The sequence below is a fragment of the Fukomys damarensis genome, unplaced genomic scaffold (genome assembly GCF_012274545.1).
Source record: "Fukomys damarensis isolate Sample0158 unplaced genomic scaffold, DMR_v1.0_HiC HiC_scaffold_16, whole genome shotgun sequence".
Classification (NCBI taxonomy): domain Eukaryota; kingdom Metazoa; phylum Chordata; class Mammalia; order Rodentia; family Bathyergidae; genus Fukomys; species Fukomys damarensis.
The window spans coordinates 97,126,234-97,148,486 of NW_022900928.1; the positions used below are offsets into that span (position 1 = coordinate 97,126,234).

The 22,253-nt window shown below is 45.5% G+C and overlaps 1 protein-coding gene and 1 long non-coding RNA gene across 4 annotated transcripts in view; one reads left to right on the forward strand and one right to left on the reverse strand.

Annotated features, from left to right (window-relative positions):
* Positions 1-8,727, forward strand: part of LOC117286356 — a 119,381-nt gene extending 110,654 nt beyond the window's left edge. The window contains exon 3 of the long non-coding RNA XR_004517506.1: positions 8,360-8,727. This is a non-coding gene — a long non-coding RNA (uncharacterized LOC117286356). The remainder of the gene's footprint in view (positions 1-8,359) is intronic.
* The window catches only part of Tbxas1 (thromboxane A synthase 1), a 153,632-nt gene extending 131,720 nt beyond the window's left edge, over positions 1-21,912 (reverse strand). For all 3 annotated transcript variants that reach the window (XM_010631670.1, XM_010631672.3, XM_010631671.3), the window contains exon 1: positions 21,694-21,912. In XM_010631670.1, the coding sequence (XP_010629972.1) occupies positions 21,694-21,782 (89 nt within the window). In that variant the 5' untranslated portion in view covers positions 21,783-21,912. The remainder of the gene's footprint in view (positions 1-21,693) is intronic.
* Between the last annotated feature and the right edge of the window lie 341 nt (positions 21,913-22,253).

Sequence of the window (22,253 nt, forward strand, 5' to 3'; positions counted from 1 at the left end):
TTTTTTTTTTTTTTTTTTTGTACTGCGGATCGAACTCAGGAACTTGTGCTTATGAGACAGGCATGGTGCCACAGAGCTAAATCCCCAGCCCAATAATACTATTCTTGATACATTAGCCACGTGAGCGCTGGTTCAAAAGCTTAAAGAGCTTTTGAAACTTATTCATAGAGTCCTTTGTGATTGGTTCTTTTTTTGTTTTTTGTTTTTTGGTTTTTTGAGACAGGGTCTCACTATGTACTTGAGACTGACCCAGAACTCACTATGTAGCCCAGGCTAGTCTTGAACTCATAGCGATCCTCCTGCTTCAGCCTCCCGAGTGCTGGGATTACAGGTGTGCGCCACCACACCCGGCTTGTGATTGGTTGTTTTTCAAGTACAGTGGGGGTTGTATAAAAGATCATTATGGTCAGTCCTATCAGAAATTCAAGGAATTTTTTAAAAAGTAAACTAATGTTTCCCAACCGTGTCAGTTTCTCATTGCTGCTGTAACACCCACATAGTGGTTTAAAACACAGACTTATTCTCTGTAGATCTGGGACCCAGCAATTTCAGGTCAGCCTCACTGGGCCAAAGTGAAGGGTCAGCAGGGCTGCTCCTCCTGGGCCTCCTTGTCACGGAACCATGACAGTTCAGACTGTCTCCAGTGGTCTTTCTCCCCCTTTGTCCCTGTGCCCCTTTATGAGGACCCCTGCTCTTACATTTGGGTATATTTGGTAGTCCAGAAGACTTGCTGATTCCCAGGATTCCAACTTCATGCTATCTTCCAACTCCCTTGTGTCACTGGGTGGTGTTTACCAGTTCCAGCAACCAGGACATGAGCACCTCCTGGTCCATCATCACTCAGCTACCCCACCAGCTTCTGTTGTGAGCACATTTAGATTTTATTTTGGGGTATGCCAAAAAGGAGAACTGTCCACAACAGGGACCATGAGTCATCTTGGGCTTCCTGTTCAGACAGATCAGACTGTAAATGATGAGGGAAGTGGGGAGAGGTGGCCTCTGATTCTCATAAATTCAGCCTCCACCTCAGTCCCCTGAACCTGACCTCCCAGCCCCGTTACCTAAGCAGCCAAGGAGAGAAGCATTCCAGAGAAAAGATTTCTTTTTTAAAAATAAGTCATCTAGGCTGGACATGGTGGCACACACCTTTAATGTCAGCATTCTGGAGGCTGAGGCAGAAGAATTACCATAAGTTTGAGGTCAGCCTGGGCTACATAGTGAGTTCAAGGCCAACCTGAACTACATAGCTAAACCTTGTCTCAAAAAAAAAGCCATCTCAGTGATAATGACTAGTGTAGAGAATTAATTAATTAACTAACTTTGTTTTTTTTTTTTAATATTGGTTATTTGACTGAGTTTAAGTAGACTGAACTCCACCTCCCAGCAGACAGACCAAGCGGAGATAGAGATGCAGCTGGGAGACTTCCCCTGAAGCCTCTTTTCCAGATTGAGAGGGTGGGAAGAGAGAATGGCTTAGTTATGTGTATAAGTATATTTAACATGTAAAATGGAAAAGGCTCTGTCTCACGTCTGAGTATCTGATGTGTCAGGCTCCAGAAGCTCACCTGTGTGTATGTGTTTGGAGCAGCCCCTGCCTGCCTGGAGCTAGAGAACCCAGCTCTGGAGGCAGATTCTGTTTCCCAGCTCAGCTCTCCAGCCTGCCTTCCCGTGGTGAGCTCTGCACCCGCCCCCCAGAACTCAAGCCAGAGAGCCACAGGCAGGTTCTCTCTTCCAGGGACACTTACGTCATGAAGCTGCATTTTGCAAAGATAGAAAAATAACTCCATCGCCACCCCAGGTCAGCAGGTGCATTGCCAGGAAACAATGGAAAGGACTCCAGCTCCTCCAAGAACAGGTCCTTCTGGGTGAGACCACAGCGCTGGAGTTCAAGTCTGGCTCTCCAGCTGCCAATTAGCAGGCCGGGCCTCGGGGATTATGGCACTCTCAAGGCAGCGGCTTGTTTAAGGGCTTGATGATGTTGTCCTTGTTGGGGAATCTCAGCACATCAAAGGCTGTTAGGGAGCCAGAATTCACCTAGAGTCTGAATTAATAACTTTGTCAAGCACAACAAAGGCTCTCCGGCTTTGCTAATAATCCCAGATGAGGTAGCAGCCCTCCATTAAATAAGGAAACTGTGGTGCCTTTAATTAATGTTTCAAAGAGCTGAGACACTTTTTTTTTTTTTACTGGTTTTATTTTTATGAAAATGGTGCACAGAGAACAGGTGTTTTTCTGACTTCTCCGGTGCAGGTTGAGTGGGCCCTGGTTTCACTGGAGTTCAGGGAAGAGGACCTGAGGCCCTAGCTGACCACAAGGTCAAGCCTGTTGTTGTCATTCAGGGGAAGTCAGACCCAACCTGTGGCCTTAGCACATACATCTTGGTTTCTGAGACACAATGAAGACTTCCCTCTGCCCCTAACACTACTTTTTTGGGTGTGGTTTTTTATTTTTACTTTTTAGACATGTTCTTGCTATGTAGTTCAGGCTGGCCTTGAACTCACTATGTAGACCAGGCTGGCCTTGAACTTGTAGTGATCCTCCTGCCTCAGCCTCTCGAGTGCTGAGCTACCACACCTGGCCCCCTAAACTCCTGAATCAGTCCTGCTGGCTGCAGCTGAGGACCCAGCTGTCTCATAGCCTGCTCCCCTGTGGGCTCCACTCCAGATCATCTCTCCTAAGGCCCTATCACCAGCAGTGGAAGCTCTGTAGCCTCCTGGTAGCCCCTTGAGCCCTTTTATCTCCACCTCCCAGAGCCCCAGGCTGACCATGTCCCTCCCTGGCTTCGGGTCCCCACCAAGACCACAGGAGCCACGTCAGAAGCCCAGACAGAATGGGAGGTGGACATGTGCCTCATAGCCCCCTCTGAAAGGGCTTGAAACCCCGCAGGCCCTGTGCAAGCCAAAGGACAGGATGGCACAGAGCGGCCTGAACACCACTGATCTGGGTCAGCTGTGCTTACAGAGTGTGGGTGCCACATGGGGGACAAACAGGACACAGCCCAGCCCTCAGAAAGCATTTTCTGTGGACAGCAAACAGGGGTTCCCCTTGGACTTGGGAATGCCGTTATAGCCATCTTTTCTTATCTAATGACTCTTGGTGGCTTCTAAGCCACTCAGCAGTGAGAAAGTTTCAATGTCATCTTTGCCTTTCTTTTCCTGTGTGCAATCAATCACCAGAGACTGTCATCCTGCCTTCACACCTCTCTTGATGAGTTCTTCCCACTTACTCCTAACTTACTGCTCTACTCCAGGCCACTGCTGCCTCTCCCTTGTCCTCTGACTCTTTGGTAGAGTCAGTCTTTTATAACCCAGTCTCGGGGATGATGGAATGTCACCTCTGCTGTGTTTTCCTGATAACACTGACCAGCCCTGGTACCACAGGGGAGAGGATTATGCAAGTATATGAGTTCCGGGGCAGGGATCATTAGAAGCTGTCTTGGAGGCTGATAACCTGTGCCCCAGTGTCAACAAAAGTAATGAAACCCAAACCCTTCTTACTTGGATATTTTCAAACTGGTTGTTAAACCTTGTAACATCTCTAAGCCATTTAGTTCTAGAAGGCAGTATAAACGTAAGATGTGGGTGTTCTGTTTTTCATCCCATAATTGTGCATTTACTGCCTGCTCTCTGCCAGGCCCTGTCCCAAATGCTACTATATATCATTGAGCCAAGTGGGAGACTGACTTTCCTTTAACTGGAGCAGTAAAATCAGGTAAACTTCAAAAGGAGCAGACACAAATGGATTTAAAGACTTTAGAAAATAGGGCCGGGGATTTAGCTCAGTGGTTCTGCCATCTGCCTTGCAAGTGCAAGGACCCAAGTTCGATCCCCGGTAGCAAAAAAACAAAAACAAAACCAGGCTGGGTAATAATAGCTAACATTTACTAAAAACCTCTTAGAGGACAGATATTGTACTGACCCATAAAGCAATATTATATAAACACTTCATATACATCTTACCCTTTAAGAGCTACCAATCTCCTTGTTATCTCTATTACACAGATGGGGAAACTGAGGCTTAGACTCTGGCCACAGGACAAAACCTCTGGTCAATGGTCAGTTGCAGCCCAGGCCCAGGCTGTCTGATAAAAGCCTTTGCCTCCTGCCAGGCCTCTGCCTGGTCTGTCCTGGCTCAGCAAGGCCAATGAGATAAGGAGACTGGGACACTCTTAGTACTACTCTAACAAATGACACATGCTGGAGGGTGTAAAACCACAGAAAGTCATTCTCTCTGGTCTTTCCTGTGTGACTCTGTTATCTTCCCCTGTGTATCTGTCTCCACACTTCCCTCCTACAAAGACACCAGGCACGGGGTCACAGACCACCCTAAGCCAGTGCAGCCTCCTCTTCACCGATTGCTTGGGCAAAGACCCCATTTCCTAGTAAGGCTACATGTTGAGGTTCCAGTGGGCAGAAATTTGGGGGGGCCCTGTCCAGCTTGATGCACAGACCATCAGAGGTGGCAGCAGGCCTGAGAAGAGTGACCCACATAAGAAAGCAGGGGCTTTCTTACCACCCTGGGAACACGGAGGAAGTAATACGGAGCAAAGCTGACCCCAAAGAAAGAAGAAATTAATTCCAAAACCTTTTCTCCTGGCTCCTTCTGCATGTCATACTTCGTTGTTTTTTGTTTGTTGGTTTGGGTTTGATTTTTTTGCCATGTGCTATTAGGATACTAACTAATCTACATTTTAGCTGTCTTTGCACATCTTTTTTATAAGAAAAAAAGGCAGGATAGTTTTTCATTCGATTCAGATTGCAGGAGACCTCCCTCCTCAGGTCCCATGCATGACAAGGGCATGGAAATGTGACAAGAGTCTCTTTTTGTCATTGCAAACCCAAGACAATTCACAGTGTGCCATGGACTTAGTGACACAGGGATACCTCTTTCTTCTGACAGCCTTTAGCCAGTGCCCAGGGGTAGTTTCTGGAAGAACAGGAAATAAATATATTTTTTCCTTAATAACCCAGTAGGGCTCTGGCACCCATGAGGATATTTAAAACAATTCTGGAGCTATTTATGCTTTCAGCCTTAGCCATTTCTTGGCATAACAGCATCCATAAATTTACTGCCCAGAGTAGAACAATGAATTTGTCCTAAACAATACAACTCACAATCTACAAGGTGTCCCCTGGTTGTTGTATTTCAGGACAGAGCGAACACCCTGTGCTTTCTGCCTCCAAATTTCTTCTGCTCCTCTGGACTTCAGACATGCCTCCCTAAGCCTTGCTTTTCCAGACTAGAGTTGAAATTTTAGCTCCCCCCGCAAGCAATTATTTGATCTCCTTAGATTATGTCCTGATAATATCATCAGGCAGACCCTGACCTACATCATTTACTTAGCTAGAAATTCTGGGGCACATCTCTAGGCTTAGCCCAAGACCGAGCTCAGCCCTGGGGTTCTACTTTAGCAGCTCTTGATGCCAGTTGGTCACTCCATAGCCAAGAGCCACCGTGACCCCTGTGTCACTCCTCAGCTGGCAAATTCCCCCACCATGTCTGCTTTTTTCAGGTATATATTATTTTCACTTACAATAAAAATTCAAATGTCCATTAGATTTACTCAAGCTTTTGTTTTGGTTTTGGTTTTGGTACTGGGGATCGAATTCAGGGCCTCGCGTTTTTGAGGCAGGCAGTCCATTAGCTTTAAATTTTTTTGTTTATTCTATTCATTGTTGTTTTATTTTGTCTTATCATTCATGCCCTCTTTCTGCTTTGCCAGCAATCGGAATCCAGATGTGTGATCTTAGAGCACTGGTAGATTAGATCATTGTTCCCAATTCTTCATGCTCCCCATATGTCAAAGTCCTACACCAGTGCCCTTTGCTCCACGATCTTGCAGTGTCTCCCATTAAGTGGGTAGAGTCTTCTCCACACTACTAATACCAGACCTGGGCATGGGCTTGCTTAGCTGATGGACTGTGGGCAGAAGTGACTTGTGGGATGAAAACTCAGACATGGCTGTTTCTGCTTACATTTCTTGTATTCCTGTCACCTCTCAGGAACAGAACTTCCTCCAAGTGTCCTCTTTGGCCTGGGTCCCATCACAGACATGTGGAGCAGATCTAAACCCCACCTTCATCCTGGCACAGTGCTAGTCCAACCAACCTCTAGACCATGAGGAGAGTAAATGTTATTTGCCAACAAATTGGGGGTGGCTTGTTACACAGCATTATTGCAGCAATATCTAATACAAGTCCATCCACTTACCTTCTCTGGACCTCCATTTCCGCATCTGTAAAATGGGGCCACTGGATTATAATCCATGAAGGACAACCTTTTTTCTCCTGCCACGCAACTAATGACTGCATTGTTATAACCCACACAATAGAGACCAAACATGCCAGAGTCAAATGTTGCAAAGCACTAAAGAAAGAGAAGGATTGGGAAATATTAATTCAGGTTAAAAACTAGGGCCTTGTGGGTTGCCTAGTGGTGGTTGGTTGCTTGGTTGGTTGGCTGGTGAACTTGTTGTTTTAAGAAAGGAAAGAGCTAAATCTACAAAGAAACATTCACGGTGACACAGGTAAGGATGAAGAGGGTAAGGGCTTTGACAAGACTGAGCAGAAACCAAAATATGTGGTGTACAAGAGAGAGAGAGAGAGCAGAGTGAGTAAGGCTCAGCAGGGTTTCTTTACAGATTTGCTACACCTCATTTACACTTCAAGTTCTTGAGCTTAAGGGCCAGGCAAGTGTCACCTACGGAAAGGAAGATTATATGAAAAAGGACTGTGCTTCTACTGTCCAAATCAGGCAATAAAAGTAAATTTTGATGCAGAAAAGTTTTTAAAAATTCTGGAAAGCCAATCGCATTGAAAGTTCAGTTTAACCTTAGCAAGCCCACCGGTGATGGCACGGTGCTCGGAGAGGGGGAGAGGGATGTGCTCGGCTGGGAGGGAGAGGGCCAGAGGCGGGGGAGGGCTAGCAGGGCAGTTCAGGTTGGCTCCCTGCTTGGACACCGGCTGCCACTCGGCCCGCCGCTCCTGCGTCCCGAACACCTCTGAGCGGAGGGGAGAGTCCATGATGGGGATATTGGCTGCGGAGCGACGGAGCCCGAGCCTCCTGCGGCGGGGCCGCTGCCAGGAGCGGAGGGAGGGAGCGGAGGCTCGACCTTGGCCTGAGCGTCCAAAGCTGCTTGGGAAACCAAACTTTACTACCACACTCAAGTGTGCGAAAAGAATACATCCGGAGCTTCTGAACATCAGCCTTTTATCCGCGTCCTGAACTTCAAAATACTCCACCTCCTCCCCACTTCATTTTTTAAAACCTGATGCCAGGGCTGACAACCAAAGGGCCAGGAGGGCCAAGCTAAGCCTTATCAGTGGCTTCTTTTTGAGTCATTAAGATATTTCTTACACATATCTGGCGGTCTTGCCACCCACACGTATTTTGAAAACTTGTTTTAAGACACTTGATTTAGAGAACTTGATTAAAACAGATTCAAATCTTGAATTTGAAAAATACACCCCAGTGTATTCCTGTGTCTGCTAGCTGAGCGTTATTCATTTGGGATTACATTTTGACTAATGTCCTTAAACTACCAGTGAATTAAGATATTTCAGCAAAACGGATGAAAATAATATTACTGTAACGCTTTTGCTAGTGGATGATCTGTTTATCTGAGTTTGGGAATTTCCTCTGAATTTTGGGAAAATCCTGTCAAATAAATGTATTATTTTCTCATTTTAAAGCAAAAATTAACTAGTGCATATGACTATATACCTCAGCAGCAGAACATTGAAAGCAACACTTTTTTTTTTTCTGTTGGTGGGACTGAACCCAGGACCTTGAGCATTATGCACTACCACTGAGCCACTTACTTCCCAAGTCCTGAAATACATTCTTAAATTTAACTGTGCATGTTTGTATCTTACTGGTAATTTCAATATTATTTAAATTTCAGTATGTAATCAAGTCTCTTTCCAGATCCTTGCTTTCTTTTTTCTGCTTCTTCAGGCTTGGCTTAGTCATTTTACACTTTTGCTACTGAATAAAACCTGTATGAAAAAATGTGCAGGCCTTTTGTTTTTGTTGATTTCACTGGGTGGGAGAAGTAAAATTTTGAAACTGTTTTGTTTTGTTTTTTTAATACTGTGTTAAAGATAATCTGAGTTTGGAGCTGGGGATTTAGCTCAGTGGTGCTGCAGCCTGCCCTGCAAGCAAAAGATTCTGAGTTTGATCCCCGGTACAAAAAAAAAAAAAAAAAGCTCAATTATAGAGCATTTTTCAAGAAATAATTTTTCTTTAATTTTTAAAGACCTACAAGCTAGAGGCAATGGGGACTAAGAGTTACCATCAATGACCACATGCGTGGGTATGAAGTTTCCTCTTTATGGAGCCCTCAAACTTCTTTTCACAGCATCAGGAAGGACAGACAGCCCTAAGTCAAGATATGGAGGTGTGGCAAGGCCCAGGGCTGCCTGGCATCAGACCTCGGAAGAGACTCCCACAGTGCCCTTCTCAAGTGCCTCCCTTCCTCTGATCACTTGGAAAACTGCTGCACGCTGGCCTCTGTTCTCACCATACTACCGGTAACCACCTCCAGCATCCTCTAAGACTCCTACCTAAGACTCCTATTCAAGGCCAAGTGCTACCTAGTGGTAGAAGCCCAGCACCATTCTACACAAGGCCACTTGTTTTCAGCATAGCTCTTCTTACTTTCCATACCAGTGCCTCCTTGGTGGTCGTGCAAAAACTCACAATGTTTTAAAAATAAATAAAAATGGGCCGGGGATTTAGTTCAGTACTTCTGGTGCGTGCCTCACAAAGGCAAGGACCCGAGTTCTATCCCCCATACCAAAATAAATAAATAAATAAATAAATACAGATAAGTAAAAACAAAATCAACCTGGCCAGGATCTACATAATTACTGTTAGGTATAAGCTTGCAGTAAGCGGATAATACTAAAGGCTAATGTTTACTGAACACTAACTGTGCCTGGCATGGCTCCAAGTCTCCCCAGGATTTAGCTCATATTCTTGCCATGTGCCATGAACTAAATTCTATGATTATTTCTATTTCACAAGTGGGGAAACTGAGACCTAGCCTGGCAGGGTCAGAAGGCCAGGCAGGATTTGAACACAGGCAATCTGATTCCAAAGCCCATGCTCTGGACCATTACTGAAGGTGCTAAAAGGCATCTAAGAGCAAGGTTTTACAGGCAGTGTTGAACTAGCAAACAGCTGAAATGTTTGGAGTTAGTGGCTTCTGTTCCTAAATGGGTTCAGCTGTCACCTTTGCATATGATTATGTTTCCCAGTCCTTTCTTTCCTAAACAGCACTGGTAATTTCTAGCTTGAATTATCAAGATGAAATTGCCTATCAAGATTCAGATCTCAACTCAATAAAGTCATCTTTACAAAGTGTGATCAAAAAATATGATGGCTGGGCATGGTGGTGCACGCCTGTAATCCCAACACTTGGGAAGCTGAGGCAAGAGGATCGCTGTGAGTTCGAGACCAGCCTGAGCTACACAGTGAGTTCCACATCAGCCTCAACTACATAGTGAGATCCTGTCTCAAAAAAACCAAAAAAAAAGATGAATGTATTTAAAAAGTGTTTTTAATTTATTACAATAAAAGACACATTACTGTGAATCCCTGCAGAATACTTCCCTTTGCTTTGAACATGCTTATCTTATTGTTCTTGTTGCTTTCAAAACATTTATCTTTCATGGTCATTTTAACTTTGGGGAAGAGCCTGAAGTCATACAGTGCCAGATCTGGGGAATAAGGTAGATGAGAACATACCACCTTGATAGAAATATTCATAAATGTTTTGAATTCATTCAGGACATGGAAGGAGCTACAAAAGTACAACTAAAGACACTCATGGAAGAGAACTTCCAGAACTGCTTCAGAAAGTGGTAAGAGAGATGGGATAAGGCTATTTGAAGAGCGTGGGCAGTATTCTGAGGGGGACTAATGGTAATGTGTCTTTTACTGTAATGATTTTTAAAATTTGTAATTTACACATCCATCGTATTTTTTATCATATCTTGTGTACTGAGCAGCAGTGGCAGCTGCTTGCAGTGGTATGCAGGCAGAACTGAATGGAAATTCTCTATGATGATATCCACAATAACAAAGAATAAGTAAGAAGCACCGGAAATCCTTATACACCAGCACACGCCACAGAGTTCTAGGTGTTGTCTGTTTAACTCAGTTTGGTTGCAAATCACTAATTCCTGTTACTTGATAGAATTGGACCGAATGCCCAGGCACAGGGTGAGGCCCTCAGGCAGAAACGGAGTGAGACCAGGCCAGCCCTTGGGGAGCTTACCTTCTGCTGGGGAAGCCAGGTCTGGGAGTAGGAAGAGGCCAGGGGGCAGTTGCAGGGGAAAGAGCAAGAGATGGTACAGAGGTTCCCGGAAAGGCCACTACCTAGGTGGAGGGGAACGGCGTTGAGCAGAGAGAACTGGAGGTGGATGGTATGGCCCCGAAGAAGGAACTGTGTCGGCACTGGACAGCCAGGAGCTGGCTGAGGAGGGCCAGGGATGCACCCACAAGAGGCATCAGGGCTAGGTCAGGAGAGCCTTGGGGCCAGGGTGGGAAGACTTGATTTCCTGGGGTTTTTAGGGAAGATGACCAGTGAGTTTCCTGGTAACCAGGCCACAGTTTCAGCAGCACAGACAGGAGGTAGGGTGCTGGGGGGGTGGGGGGGGCGACTAAGGGATACTCTTGGAGACCAAAAACCACAGCAGGAGGAGAGCAGACAGAGAGGAGGGGACACTCAGGGATCCTTAGGAGACCCACCAGGCTGCAGAATAGTTGACTGTGGGCTGAGAAAAAAGAAAGGAAGAGGAGAGGAAGGGAGGGGGAGGGAGAGGAGGGAGGGGCTGATGCAGGACTCCCAGCAGGACTCCCAGGGCAGCAAAGTGGAAAACGTTCTCGTGCTGAGAATCAGACACTATCAGTCCTGTCTTACCAAAGAGGAAACTAGCAAGGACAGATAGCTTGCCCAGGTGACTCAGCAAGAAAAGCGTGTCTGTCTCTACTCTGTAGAGACCTGACCACGCTTCTCCTGAAACTTCCCCTACCTCTCTCTGTAGGACCTGCAGTCATGAAGTAGCATTCCCCATTTTGCCTGCTTTTTCATGCACAGAAAAGGTTAAAGGCTCACAAAACACAAGCCACTACCCTCACTGTTCACTGCTTCCCAGCCTGGGGCTCCATTGCCTATTGATTTGTGAAGGTGGGAAGGCAGTGCATTTTCAACATCTCAGGGAGCCCAAGGTAAATTGTGCATTTATTGACAATAAGAGGGTGCGGGTTAGCTAAAATGTCAGGTCTCTGCTTTGGAGAGGAATTATAACTCGGTCCACTACTGCTGGTTATCTCATTGATCAGTTCTTCTCATTGGCAGAGCTTCCAATCAGCTTGCCTTTGAATAATTAAGTGGGAAACACAGTCAATCGTTGCTCAAATATACACTATGATGGGGATGATAGAACACAAGACCCACGGGGAAAATAGCACAGAGACAGTTGGTGAAAAGTTGAGACCCCAGTGCTGTGACCGGTAAGGATTGGCACTGAAGTGAACTTGAGTAGAAGTGCCTGTCGTTTGCTGCCTCTCTTTTGGGGTTGGGTCTCTCATCTCCTCTGCACCCACTGGTGTCAGGAGATGCCATTCAGACCCCAAGAGCTCTGCACACCCCTGTGTATCATGTATCTGCTAAATGGCTGAGTCCTGCACTCCATCGCCTCTTGTAGTCTCGCTCTCCAATGTGATAACTACCTTACCTGCCTGAATTCATAGAAATGTTTTATCCACAGCACAGCAATGAAGCAGACCAGAACATAGCCCAGGAACCTTTGGTTTTCAATGAGTGCATGAACTAAGAAGTGATTTATATACTTTTTTAATAAGCACTGTGCGTGACATTCTCCTAGGTGACAAACACACTGTCCCCAGTGTGCAAGTTGGAGGGAGATTGATCCTCCCTCCCTTGCATGTGCAAGCCTGCACACATGCACCCCCATGCACAGACACTCTGTAAAAACAATCATTTAAAACAAGTATTACTTTCTCAGTTACTTGTGGCAGAATTATGATTGTTAATATTTATTGACCAGCTTCTATGGGTCAGGGCACTCACTGGCTTAAGATCCAGGCCCTGCCCAAATGGGGAAAAAGTAAGAACCAAGATACATCCAGTAAAGGTACAAGATCTTAGTGATGAATGCAACTGTATTGTTTACCTCAAATGTACCAATAAACTTAATGGGGGGAATAAAAGATCCAGGCCCTTCCCTCTGAGGTGTGTGGTCAGATCAGGAAGGCCGGGCCCATGTGCAAAACAAAATAATGGCAGTCTGGTGCTGAGATCATCATGGAGAGATAAAAGCTGCAGGGGAGGTGGGGCTTGCAGAGGACTGGCCTGGTCCAGAGACTTTCAGGAAGAGTGACATTAGGAGGGGCTTTTGAAGGACATCAGGAAGTATAGAAATTGACATCAGGAGGTAGGGAAACTGACAGAGGACCGGTCAGGCAAGGACTGCTGCTTGCAAAGCAAGAAAAGAAAGGCCCATTGTGTGGGGGGTAGGGAGGGACAGGTGGGAGGGTTCTAGGCACTTTGTCCTCCACCTGTGCAAGCAGCTGCTGGTTTAGGTGTGCAGAGCTGCTCCCTCCCGGCCATCAGTGAGCAGAGCCCTGGAGACCAGGTTTTGGTAGAAGCCAAAATTTGTAGAAGTTAGCTTGTTTTGGGGGGATCGTCTCTGAGATCATTATCCTAGATTCTTAGAGAAAAAAATGGAGGCAACCTCTTTCTGACACCTCAGAAGCACAGCATTGCAAGGATATCCAGGAGGCGGAGGACGTCCCACAGTGTGGCCTGGAGCCAGACTGCACTGAGGTAGACACAGCGAAAGCCAAGGGCTTCCGGTGAACTCCCAGATCGATGTGACACACTGTCCCTACCCTGCCACCAGGAAGTTGTGCAACTTCACTTCTGTCTGGCAAACCAGGAATAACATGGCTCAACTGACATGTGTGAGCATCTGCCACTGTCCCTTCCCTCCTGGAAGTCTCATCCCCACAGCAGCCACTCCTTATTCCTGGAGTTGACCTCACCTTCACTGGTAAAGGGCAGCCAATTAGGTCTGTTTGTAAGGCATTTGGGAGGGAGAAGGGGTCATTCATAGCTTTAGTTTGGGGAGAGGACCAAGGAGAGAAGCGCCAAGCCTGTGCACAAGCAGCTGCAGAAGGTACAGACATAATACATCTGAAGGTTTGCCTTGTTAGTACAAGTGAGATTCTTTTCTTTTTTCTTTAAAAAAAAATTCTGACAGAATCTTTTTTTTTTTTTTTTTTTTTTTTTTTTTTTTTTTAAAAAAAAATTCTGACAGAATCTTTTTTTTTTTTTTTTTTTTTTTTGATTTTTTGAGGCAGGGTCTCACTATGTAGTTGAGACTGACCTGGAACTCACTGTGTAGCCCAGGCTGTTCTCAAACTCACAACGCTCCTCCTGCCTCAGCCTCCAGAGTGCTGGGATTACAGGTGTGCGCCGCCACACTCAGCTTTGCCTTACTGTTTTATAATCACATTCAATTTGGGATTGTAAATAATGTCACCCAGTTTAATCACCTACTTGTCAAAATTTGGGCTGTTTTTTTAAATAATAACTTTATTGGTACATTTTAGGTATGCATAATGATCACATTCATCACAGGGAATATGTATCTGTACATGATATATCTTAATTCTCAGCTGTTTTAAAAAATCAATCCATCCTGGGCCAGGGATTTAGCTCAGCGGTACCACCCCTGCCTCAAAAGTGCAAGATCCTGCATTCCATCCCTTGTAAAAAAAAAAAAAAAAAAAAATCAATCCTCAGCCAAGCATAGTGGTACACACCTATAATCTCAGCAGTCAGGAGGCTGAAGCAGGAGGATCCCTGAGAGTTTAAAGCCAGCCTGGACTACATAGAGAATTCAAGGCCAGCCTGAACTACATAACAAAACCCTGTTTCATAAAAACAAACAAACAACAACAACCAAAATCAAACCCTCTGCCACAAAGCTTTGTTGCCCTCAGGGCTTTCAGAAAACCACATGCAGACACTCAGCATCCCCTACAGAAAAGTCTCAAGGATGTGTGTCCTGATAGTGGCAGATCCACAGCAGGGCTCAGCCTATCAGGAAGCCAACTTTGAAGGTCATAAAATGCGTTTGGCTGTATGAGTTCTGATGGGTATGCTAAAATCATCAGTCACGTTACTTTACAGTCACACCTCGTACTCTTGTTCTGGAAAATCAATAAAGTGAGGAGAAGGACAGGGAAATTGTGTGTAACTATTTAAAAGAGAAAACAAGAAAAAAAAAAGACTCTGTGGAAATGGTCCTGGAGGAAGTACAGACCTAGTTTTCATAAGGAGGCTCAATTTTATCTGCAAGCTCATCGTTGAGTTATTAAACCTAGGCAAAATATCCTAGGCAAAGTGTCCTAGGCAAAAATACAAAAATAAAAAATAAAAAAGGGACAAAGAGCACACATCATTCTTTTAGGTGCTCGGAGGCACTGGAAATTATCCACAGCCTTTAAAACTTCTAAACTATGTCTATTATTCACACTCAATGTTTTGTTTCACCAAATGTTACAAATTCTGAGGCTGCCCGGATACTGTTCCCTCTTCTCTTCTCCACAGCCCTTCTTTCCTGAGGTCCAGGACCCTTTTGCTTCCCCGAGTCACCTCAGTCTGGCTGATGACCCAAAAAGGCCAAGGGCTGGGCTGGAAATGGAGGGCAGCGAGAGTTGTGCGTGATGCTGCATTGTGGCCCCTCGATGCCACGTCACAAGATACTTCCTGACTCCTGGGACAGCCTGGCAGCTCCAATAACTGCCACCCAGGATGATTTCGGGTACTCAGGGGAGAGCAGGAGCAGCTATTGTGTGCCACTTGTGTTGTAGTATCCAACTTGTAGCCAGTGTTGGCAAGGATCTGCCCGTGGGTCTCCATCGACAAACTCGGAACTCATCACGCCCTAACCTAGGTTCAGCGGTCACCAGTGACAACTTGTACATCACCGGTCAAGTGCTTCTGTGGCTTTCCTGACGGATCTGAGGGTACTCACGGCCTGCTAAGGAGTGTCTCTGCACCTGGCCTGGCCTCGTGCGTCTTCTTTTTCTGTGCTGTCTAACTTGGAGCCCGGCGTCTGCACTGACCCTGTTTTTGCCTCTAATCCATTCTCTTCATGTCCTGAAGGAAACAAGACATCAACCCCTGGAAACTGAGAGCTTAAAAAGGGATCATTTGTAATGTTACTATTCTTTTGGCTCTGTTTGTCTTTCAGTACTGGGCATTGAAACCAGCATGCACTGAGCTATACCCCATCTTTATTTTACAATTTCGACACAGAGTCTTACTAAGGCACTAAATTGCACAGGCTAGACTCAAATTTAAGATCCCCTTGCCTCAATTTCTTGTTATCCCTCTGTTTTTCAGCCCCTCTATTTCCATCACATTCAATTACCTCCCCCTTTTATTGTTTTGATTTATTTTATTGAGATAAATTTTCACTATGTAGCTCAGGCTGGCCTTGAACTCACTATGGAACCCACACTGGCCCCAAACTCTGGCAACTGTCCTGCCTCAGCCTCTGGAGTGGTAGGATTATAGGTATGTGCCACCACACCTGGCTCACAATTGTCCTTTTAAGGGAGAGCCTTGGCTGGTCTTGCCCCTCCCACCATAGCCATATGCAGCATCACTTTATCAAAGATGTGTGCAGGACAGTGGGTTAATAAAGTAAGCTGGTTTCTTTACTTCAGACCTTTTCAGCACCTTTGATAGACAGTGAATCTCCAAGAAGGACCTACCTAGGACGTAATTTCCTAGGTACTTATAGGAAAAGAATGTGGGAAATGAATACCAAACTGGTCATCATTCTGCAAATACATTCTAAGGCTGGACACCGGTTCCTGCCACCTCCGGCTGTACCAGTAAACATGGTTGTCCCTTGGAACCTTCGGGGCGTTGGCTCCTGGGCCCCCCATGGACACCAAAATCTGAGGATGCTCAAGTCCCTTACATAAAAGTTGGCACATCGCTGTGAATAGAACCCTGTATATTTTAAGTCATATCTCATCTACTTATACTACCCAACACAGTGAAAATGCTATGTAAGGAATTGTCCCACGGTATTGTTTAGGAAATAATGACACGGAAAAAGTCTAAGTGCACTCAGGGCAGACACGTGGATCACAGCCCCAACCACCGCATCACCATGGGATTGAGGCAAGCAGTGCCCATGCGAGTCCTGGACAAGGCCATGCAGTGATATTGAGGGAGAACGCAGCAGATGTCCCACATCACTCTCTTGGGTAGATTTAGCATAATGCCCAGCATAGGGGAAACTCCAGTTTTGCTTTTTGGAGCTTTCTACGACTTTTTTTCAAATATTTCACTCCAAGGGTGTTTGGCTCCTTGGATGGAAACCGTGCAGGTATGGAGGGCTGACTAGACTCAAATGGCTTCTTGCTCTGACGAGCTTAAGAGTTCTCATCTTGGCTCCAGTGTTCCACTTCAGTGATTTCTTTAAATATGATCTAGGAGTAGATGTGGCTCTAGAGTCAGAATCGAGTTTTCCCACATGTAAAGCAAGCTCTTTTCTAAGAAACTTCCAGGTACAGCTGTGGATTCTTCCATAGTCTTAATAATCTACAACCACACCGCTATTGTGTGCAGTACTGGGAGTTGAACCCAGGAGAGCTCTACGACTGAGTTTACCCCAAACCTTTTTATTGTCACTTTGAGACAGAATCTTGTTAAACTGCCCAGGCAGTACTCACATTTGTGATCTTCCTGCCTCAGCCTTTCTCAGTGCTAGTATTATAGGCATATGCCACTGTGCCAAGTTCATATTTTAATTTAAACTGGACCTAGGTGGAGATTGGATCAGAACACTACCTTTCTCTGATCTCTACTTTAATGTCAAATTGATTGCTACCTCTGGATCTTGGTACCTGAGCTTTGAATGCAGGCTGGCATTAAAGCCCTTCCAACTTCCCAAGTGCCTTAGTCAACTTCCCAGGGCAGGACAAAAATACCCACACCTGAAACTTAAAGGAAGATGGTTTATATTGGCTCACAGTTTTTTATTTTTTGTTGTTTTTTGAGACAGGGTCTCACTATGTAGTTGAGACTGCCCTGGAACTCACTATGTAGCCCCAGCTGGTCTCGAACTGGCTCACAGTTTTAATCCATGGTTGGCTGGCACCAAGGCAGAGAGGATATGATGGCAGGGCCTGCCACAGAAAAACCAGTCACTACATAAAACCAGGACAAGAGCAGAAGGCAAGGGAAGGAGCCAGAGACAATAATACACTCTTCCATACTGAGGATTTAGCTCAGTGCTTCCGCCACCTGCCTTGCAAGTGCAAGGTCACAAGTTTGATCCCCAGCACCAAAAACAAACAAACAAAATACACTCTTCCAGGTCACACCCCCAGTGACCCACATCCTGCCTGTCCCCACCTCCTAACAGCACATGAAACTATTGAATTCTTGGATGAGCACAGTGCCCATGACCCAAACAGCCTCCAAACATGGGAGATGCTCAGGGACATTTTAGATCTAAAGCATTACAGCAAGACAGCTTCTCAGCCTCTACCACGTTCATACGCCTGGCTGTGCAGGTGGCTACATTGCCTTTCTCAACACCTCATCAACCAAGAAGCACCCCTGTCATTCCTGATGCCTCTGACATTCTATTCCTCTGCTAGAACCCTATACAGTCTCAAAACCTCCATACCCAGAGCATGAAACTGCTTTCCTCTCCACCATCACACAGGAGCAATTTACCACCCTTTTGTGTCAAATTGTTCTTCCTTTTGTGGAATATTCACACTGAAGAAATATAAAAGATGCAGAGAGACTAAAAGAAAAAAAAATAACCCATAACCCCATCAGTGAAAGAAACCCACTATTAAGATTTGGGCTATTTTCTAACACTCTTTCTTCAAGAATAAAGAAATCTTTATCCTCCCAGAAGAAATCCTGCTGCCAGATCTTAGGTGTTCCTTGAAAGGGTAAATATGCTAGTACTTAAGATCACCATAAGCAGTAGTCAACTCCTGCCACTTGCTTTTTGAAATAAGATTTTGGAACCATTTTAGACCGAAAAAATTTTATTTTTTCTAGTGCTAAGTGTCAAACCCAGGGCCTCATGCATGCTAAGCAAGGACTCTACCACTGAGCTATATCTCCAGCTAAAAAATGAGTTTTTCAAAGGTGTTATGTGGTGTGTTCATCATTTAGCATGTGCTACATGACCTTCTAGCCAACATGAGTACAACCACAATTCCATCTCTAAGCACAGCGGCACAGCCCTGATCACTGGGCACCCACACATAAGTCCATTTTGTTGATCATCATTGAAAACTGGCATCTAATGCAGTTTGGAGAAAACTATCAACTATACCACATCTAGTTTATAATAGCCACTTTTTAAATGAAAAGAGCTTGTTTTGTCCTACTTCCAAATTCATGTATTCACTTAATAATTAAGAAGTGGTTATTAAACCCATGCCATGGTCTCTGCTCCACAAGGTGAGTGGGGACACAAGATCAGCCCATCCGTAACAACTAGAAAGACGGACAGCAAGCTTTCAGGCAAGGGATGAGTAGGGCAGGAGGATTAAAAATGTGTAAGGAAGCAGAAGGCTAACAGAAGACCAGAGGGAGAAAGCAAGGGAGAGATCGGGGGCTGGAAGGAGCCTTCAGCTCCTTCATGAGAGACCAACTAATGCCAAGCATTGTGAGCCAACCGGATAAGAGATTTGATAACAGCAGCAGGGAGAGGGGACTTCCAAGTGCCTTTGGGAAACAGTAAATGCTTCCCTGAAGAAAAGCCCTGGGCTTAGCATTGAGGGAAAGGGCAGAGGAAGGGGGTTCTAAGCAAGGAGACCAGCTCCATGCAGCCGCAGCACTGGGCACAGTTCCATTTGACCACTACAATGGACATGAGTAACAGAGAGGGATATAGAGCCACTGTGGGAGCTGGGCCATACTGGAAGGCCTGGGTCTAGGCCTGTGAATGTGGACTTCTTAGCCGGACTCCATCAGCCAAATGCTAGCTGGGCCTCTGAGACCCAGACTTGGAGTTTCCAGGATTGTAATGAGAAAGGAGAGCTTGTCCCTTCCTTAAAGAGACAACAGGCTGAGGGACTAGATGCAAACTTGAGGTCCCTGATAACTCTACCTGCTCAGTGTTTAGGAGCCCCATGGCAAGCAACCTCACCTGGCCCCAGGCAGGTATAACTCTTTAAGGAAGGTCTAATGTATGTGGACTTTCAGAATCCTCCTCCTGCCACAATTTCTCCCCAGGTACAAGGTGGCTGTGGCAGTGAGCCTCTCCACCTCCAGGTTCCTTGGCTGGGAAGCCAGTAAGCTGGAGGCAAAGCCCACCATCTCTTCCACACTCAGGAGACACAGCCCCAGGGAGGCCTGGCCACATTCAAGCTGGGAGCTACTGCTCGCCTGCTGCCTGAAGTCTGGCCTGGAACAGGAGTATGGGAAGCCCAAGGACGCAGCCTTTGCACTCGATCTAGGGAGGGACTCAAGGACACCAGAGTCACAGTACTGGCCATGGCCACGGCCACGCTTTCCTGCAGCCCCTCCCCCTTCTCATTCCTCTCCAGACAGTGAGCTCCTTCCAAAGGCCCTGGGTCTCCCCCTGCCTGGACATCTGACCCTGATCTCCTGTTCCCTGACTTTGAGCCAGGGCCTCCCACTGCACCAGGCACACATTAACAGGTCAATAAATATCTTTGTGATAACAAATGGCATCGGCGCTCACTTCCTATTCACCACCTGTGCTTCGTGCCTCTCTCTTAATCTCTGCGTCTTTGAACCCAGTTATGAATATGGCCTCAGGAGCAGATTACACATGCACAGCTGCCTCACTGAAGGGGCGCTGTCTCTGAGTCTATGCTGCAAGTGGACTGTAAACACCCAGTGACTGCAGCTTATCAGTCAGGACTCCGACCCCTTTCCATAATCGGAGCAACATCAACGTGTGCGATTCACTCATTCACTCATCAGACATTTATTGAGGCCACTGTGCATGTTGGGCACAGAGCCGGGAGTTTACAGAAATGAAAAGGATTCATGAAAATGGAAGCAGAATTATAGGAAAGTGTACAATGCAAACAGTGATGCTGTGATATCCCAGAGGGCTCAGGATGGAACACACTTTGAAAACCATGATCAGAGGCTAAGCTATTGATGAGAAATTAGCATGAAAAAGCATATTAGTAAGAAATTAAAAATAAACCCATAAACCTAAACTACTAGAGATTTCTTCCTTTCTTTCTTCCTTTTTTTTTTGCTTCCCTTTGTGTTAGGGTTGGAACCCAAGGCCTCATAGATGCTAAGCACACATTCTACTGCTGAGCTACGCTACAATCCCAATACCTATCTTCCTTTACTTCGGCGTTACATAGGTGACAGTTAAGGACAATGGCTGACATCTATTATGCACCCACTGCATGTCAGGCACTGTGCTTTGGACTCCACTGAGCATAGGCAGAGGTCGAGATGGGTTATGGGGGGCCTTGGGAGCTAGGGGCTACCATTCACTCTTGCATGTGGTTGGTTTCAGTGCCAGATAAGCTACACTGAGATAGAAAAGTTCAAAAGATAATTAAACCAGTTAAAAAAGCAAAACAGCACTGGGACTGAAGCTGGGTTTCAGAGCCAATTTCCAAGAAGTAATTTCATCATCATAGAACATCAAACGTGAATTCCACTTTCAGCTATGCAAATTCCAAAAGAATAATACCTCACATTTGCATAATGCTTGATGGTTTTCAAAGTGCTTTCCCAGTTATTAATCTACAGGAGGCTTTATTACCACCAGAAACATAAATTGAAATTCTGTTCCAGCTCCATTATTTTTTCCACTTTCCTCTCAAAAACGAGAGCCACCTAAATCCAGGTGCTTTTGATGGAGTGGGTAACTCTGCTCAGTACAAGAAACAGGGTGGCTCTGCACAAATGCAGCACATTGTGAGGTCTTCGATCTACAGATGTCACAGAGCCAGGCTTAAGAAAATCTGCTGTCGAATTAACAAAACCACAGGAAAGCAACTTGTAGTTTAAGTTTGAGATTCTTTCAGGGTCTCAAACTTTATGTAAGCCTCACACACTGTGCTTGCTGGAATCCATTCCCTTCTATCAGATATTAGGAAATTAGTTCTACCACTTGGTCCTTAAACCTGCAGAAATCCCTGTCAATGCCTTCCCATGAAGTGGCCCACGTTTTTCAAGCAGCTTCTACATCTTTTCCGTCTTTAATGTAATAAGAACCAAGAGGTTCATGTGCTGTAAATCCAACATCGAGAGAGGATCTTAGAAAAATGAGGTGAGAAGATATGACGGGGTATGAGGAAATACTTCTACCCAAACCTAATGCCTTTCCAATTTTCTTCTTTTTCCATCTCTTTCAAACTTAATTATGTGTAGCATTCTCAGTCACTGAATCACCGGCATTTCCTGACACTTCAATCTCATGCATTTTAGCAAAAGATTAACCTCGCTGTTTGCTTTTAATTCTGAAGCTGTGTTAATACTCAACTCCCTCTAGATTAGAGAAGAAGAAAAACACTCCCACACACCCACCCTGGCACCAGGAAGGCTCCAGGGCTGATATTTCTGCCCATGTCACAATCCTTGAGGCTGGCTGCACTTACCATTTCAGGAGGGCCATGAGAACCACAGCTAGGGCCACGGTCACCATGAGACCATTCACTTCCATTTGGAAAAACCCCAAGACTTCCATGGCTCGTCCCCCAAATGAAAGCAGGTGGCTGATGTCCCTGCCCTTACTGGAGCCCCGATCTGCAGGTGGAGGAGGAAGAAATAGGCAGCCAAGAGCTTATCACCTCGAATGGGTCCCCCAAATGTGCTCTTTCTCAGAGTGTGTCTTTATAAAGAGGAAGGAAGAGGAGGGGAAAACAAAGGGTTTCAGGGCAAGGCGATGAATCAGCAACTTTTATCTTCTTGATGACTGTGCTGTCAATAAACATTTATGTTAACTTCCCTGGGAAACAACAGCAGACACACAGGCCCCATATTGGCCAAGAATGGTTGCAACCATAGATGGCTATGTTAATGAGTAGCTCTCAAAGAAAGATCCTCTTTCAAAACATACATGTATATACTTTCAAAAATTTATAACTAAGCTATGGGTGAGAAGATTCTTAATGTCCCAGAAAAATTTGGGGCCACACATCAGCCTGATGGAAAATAC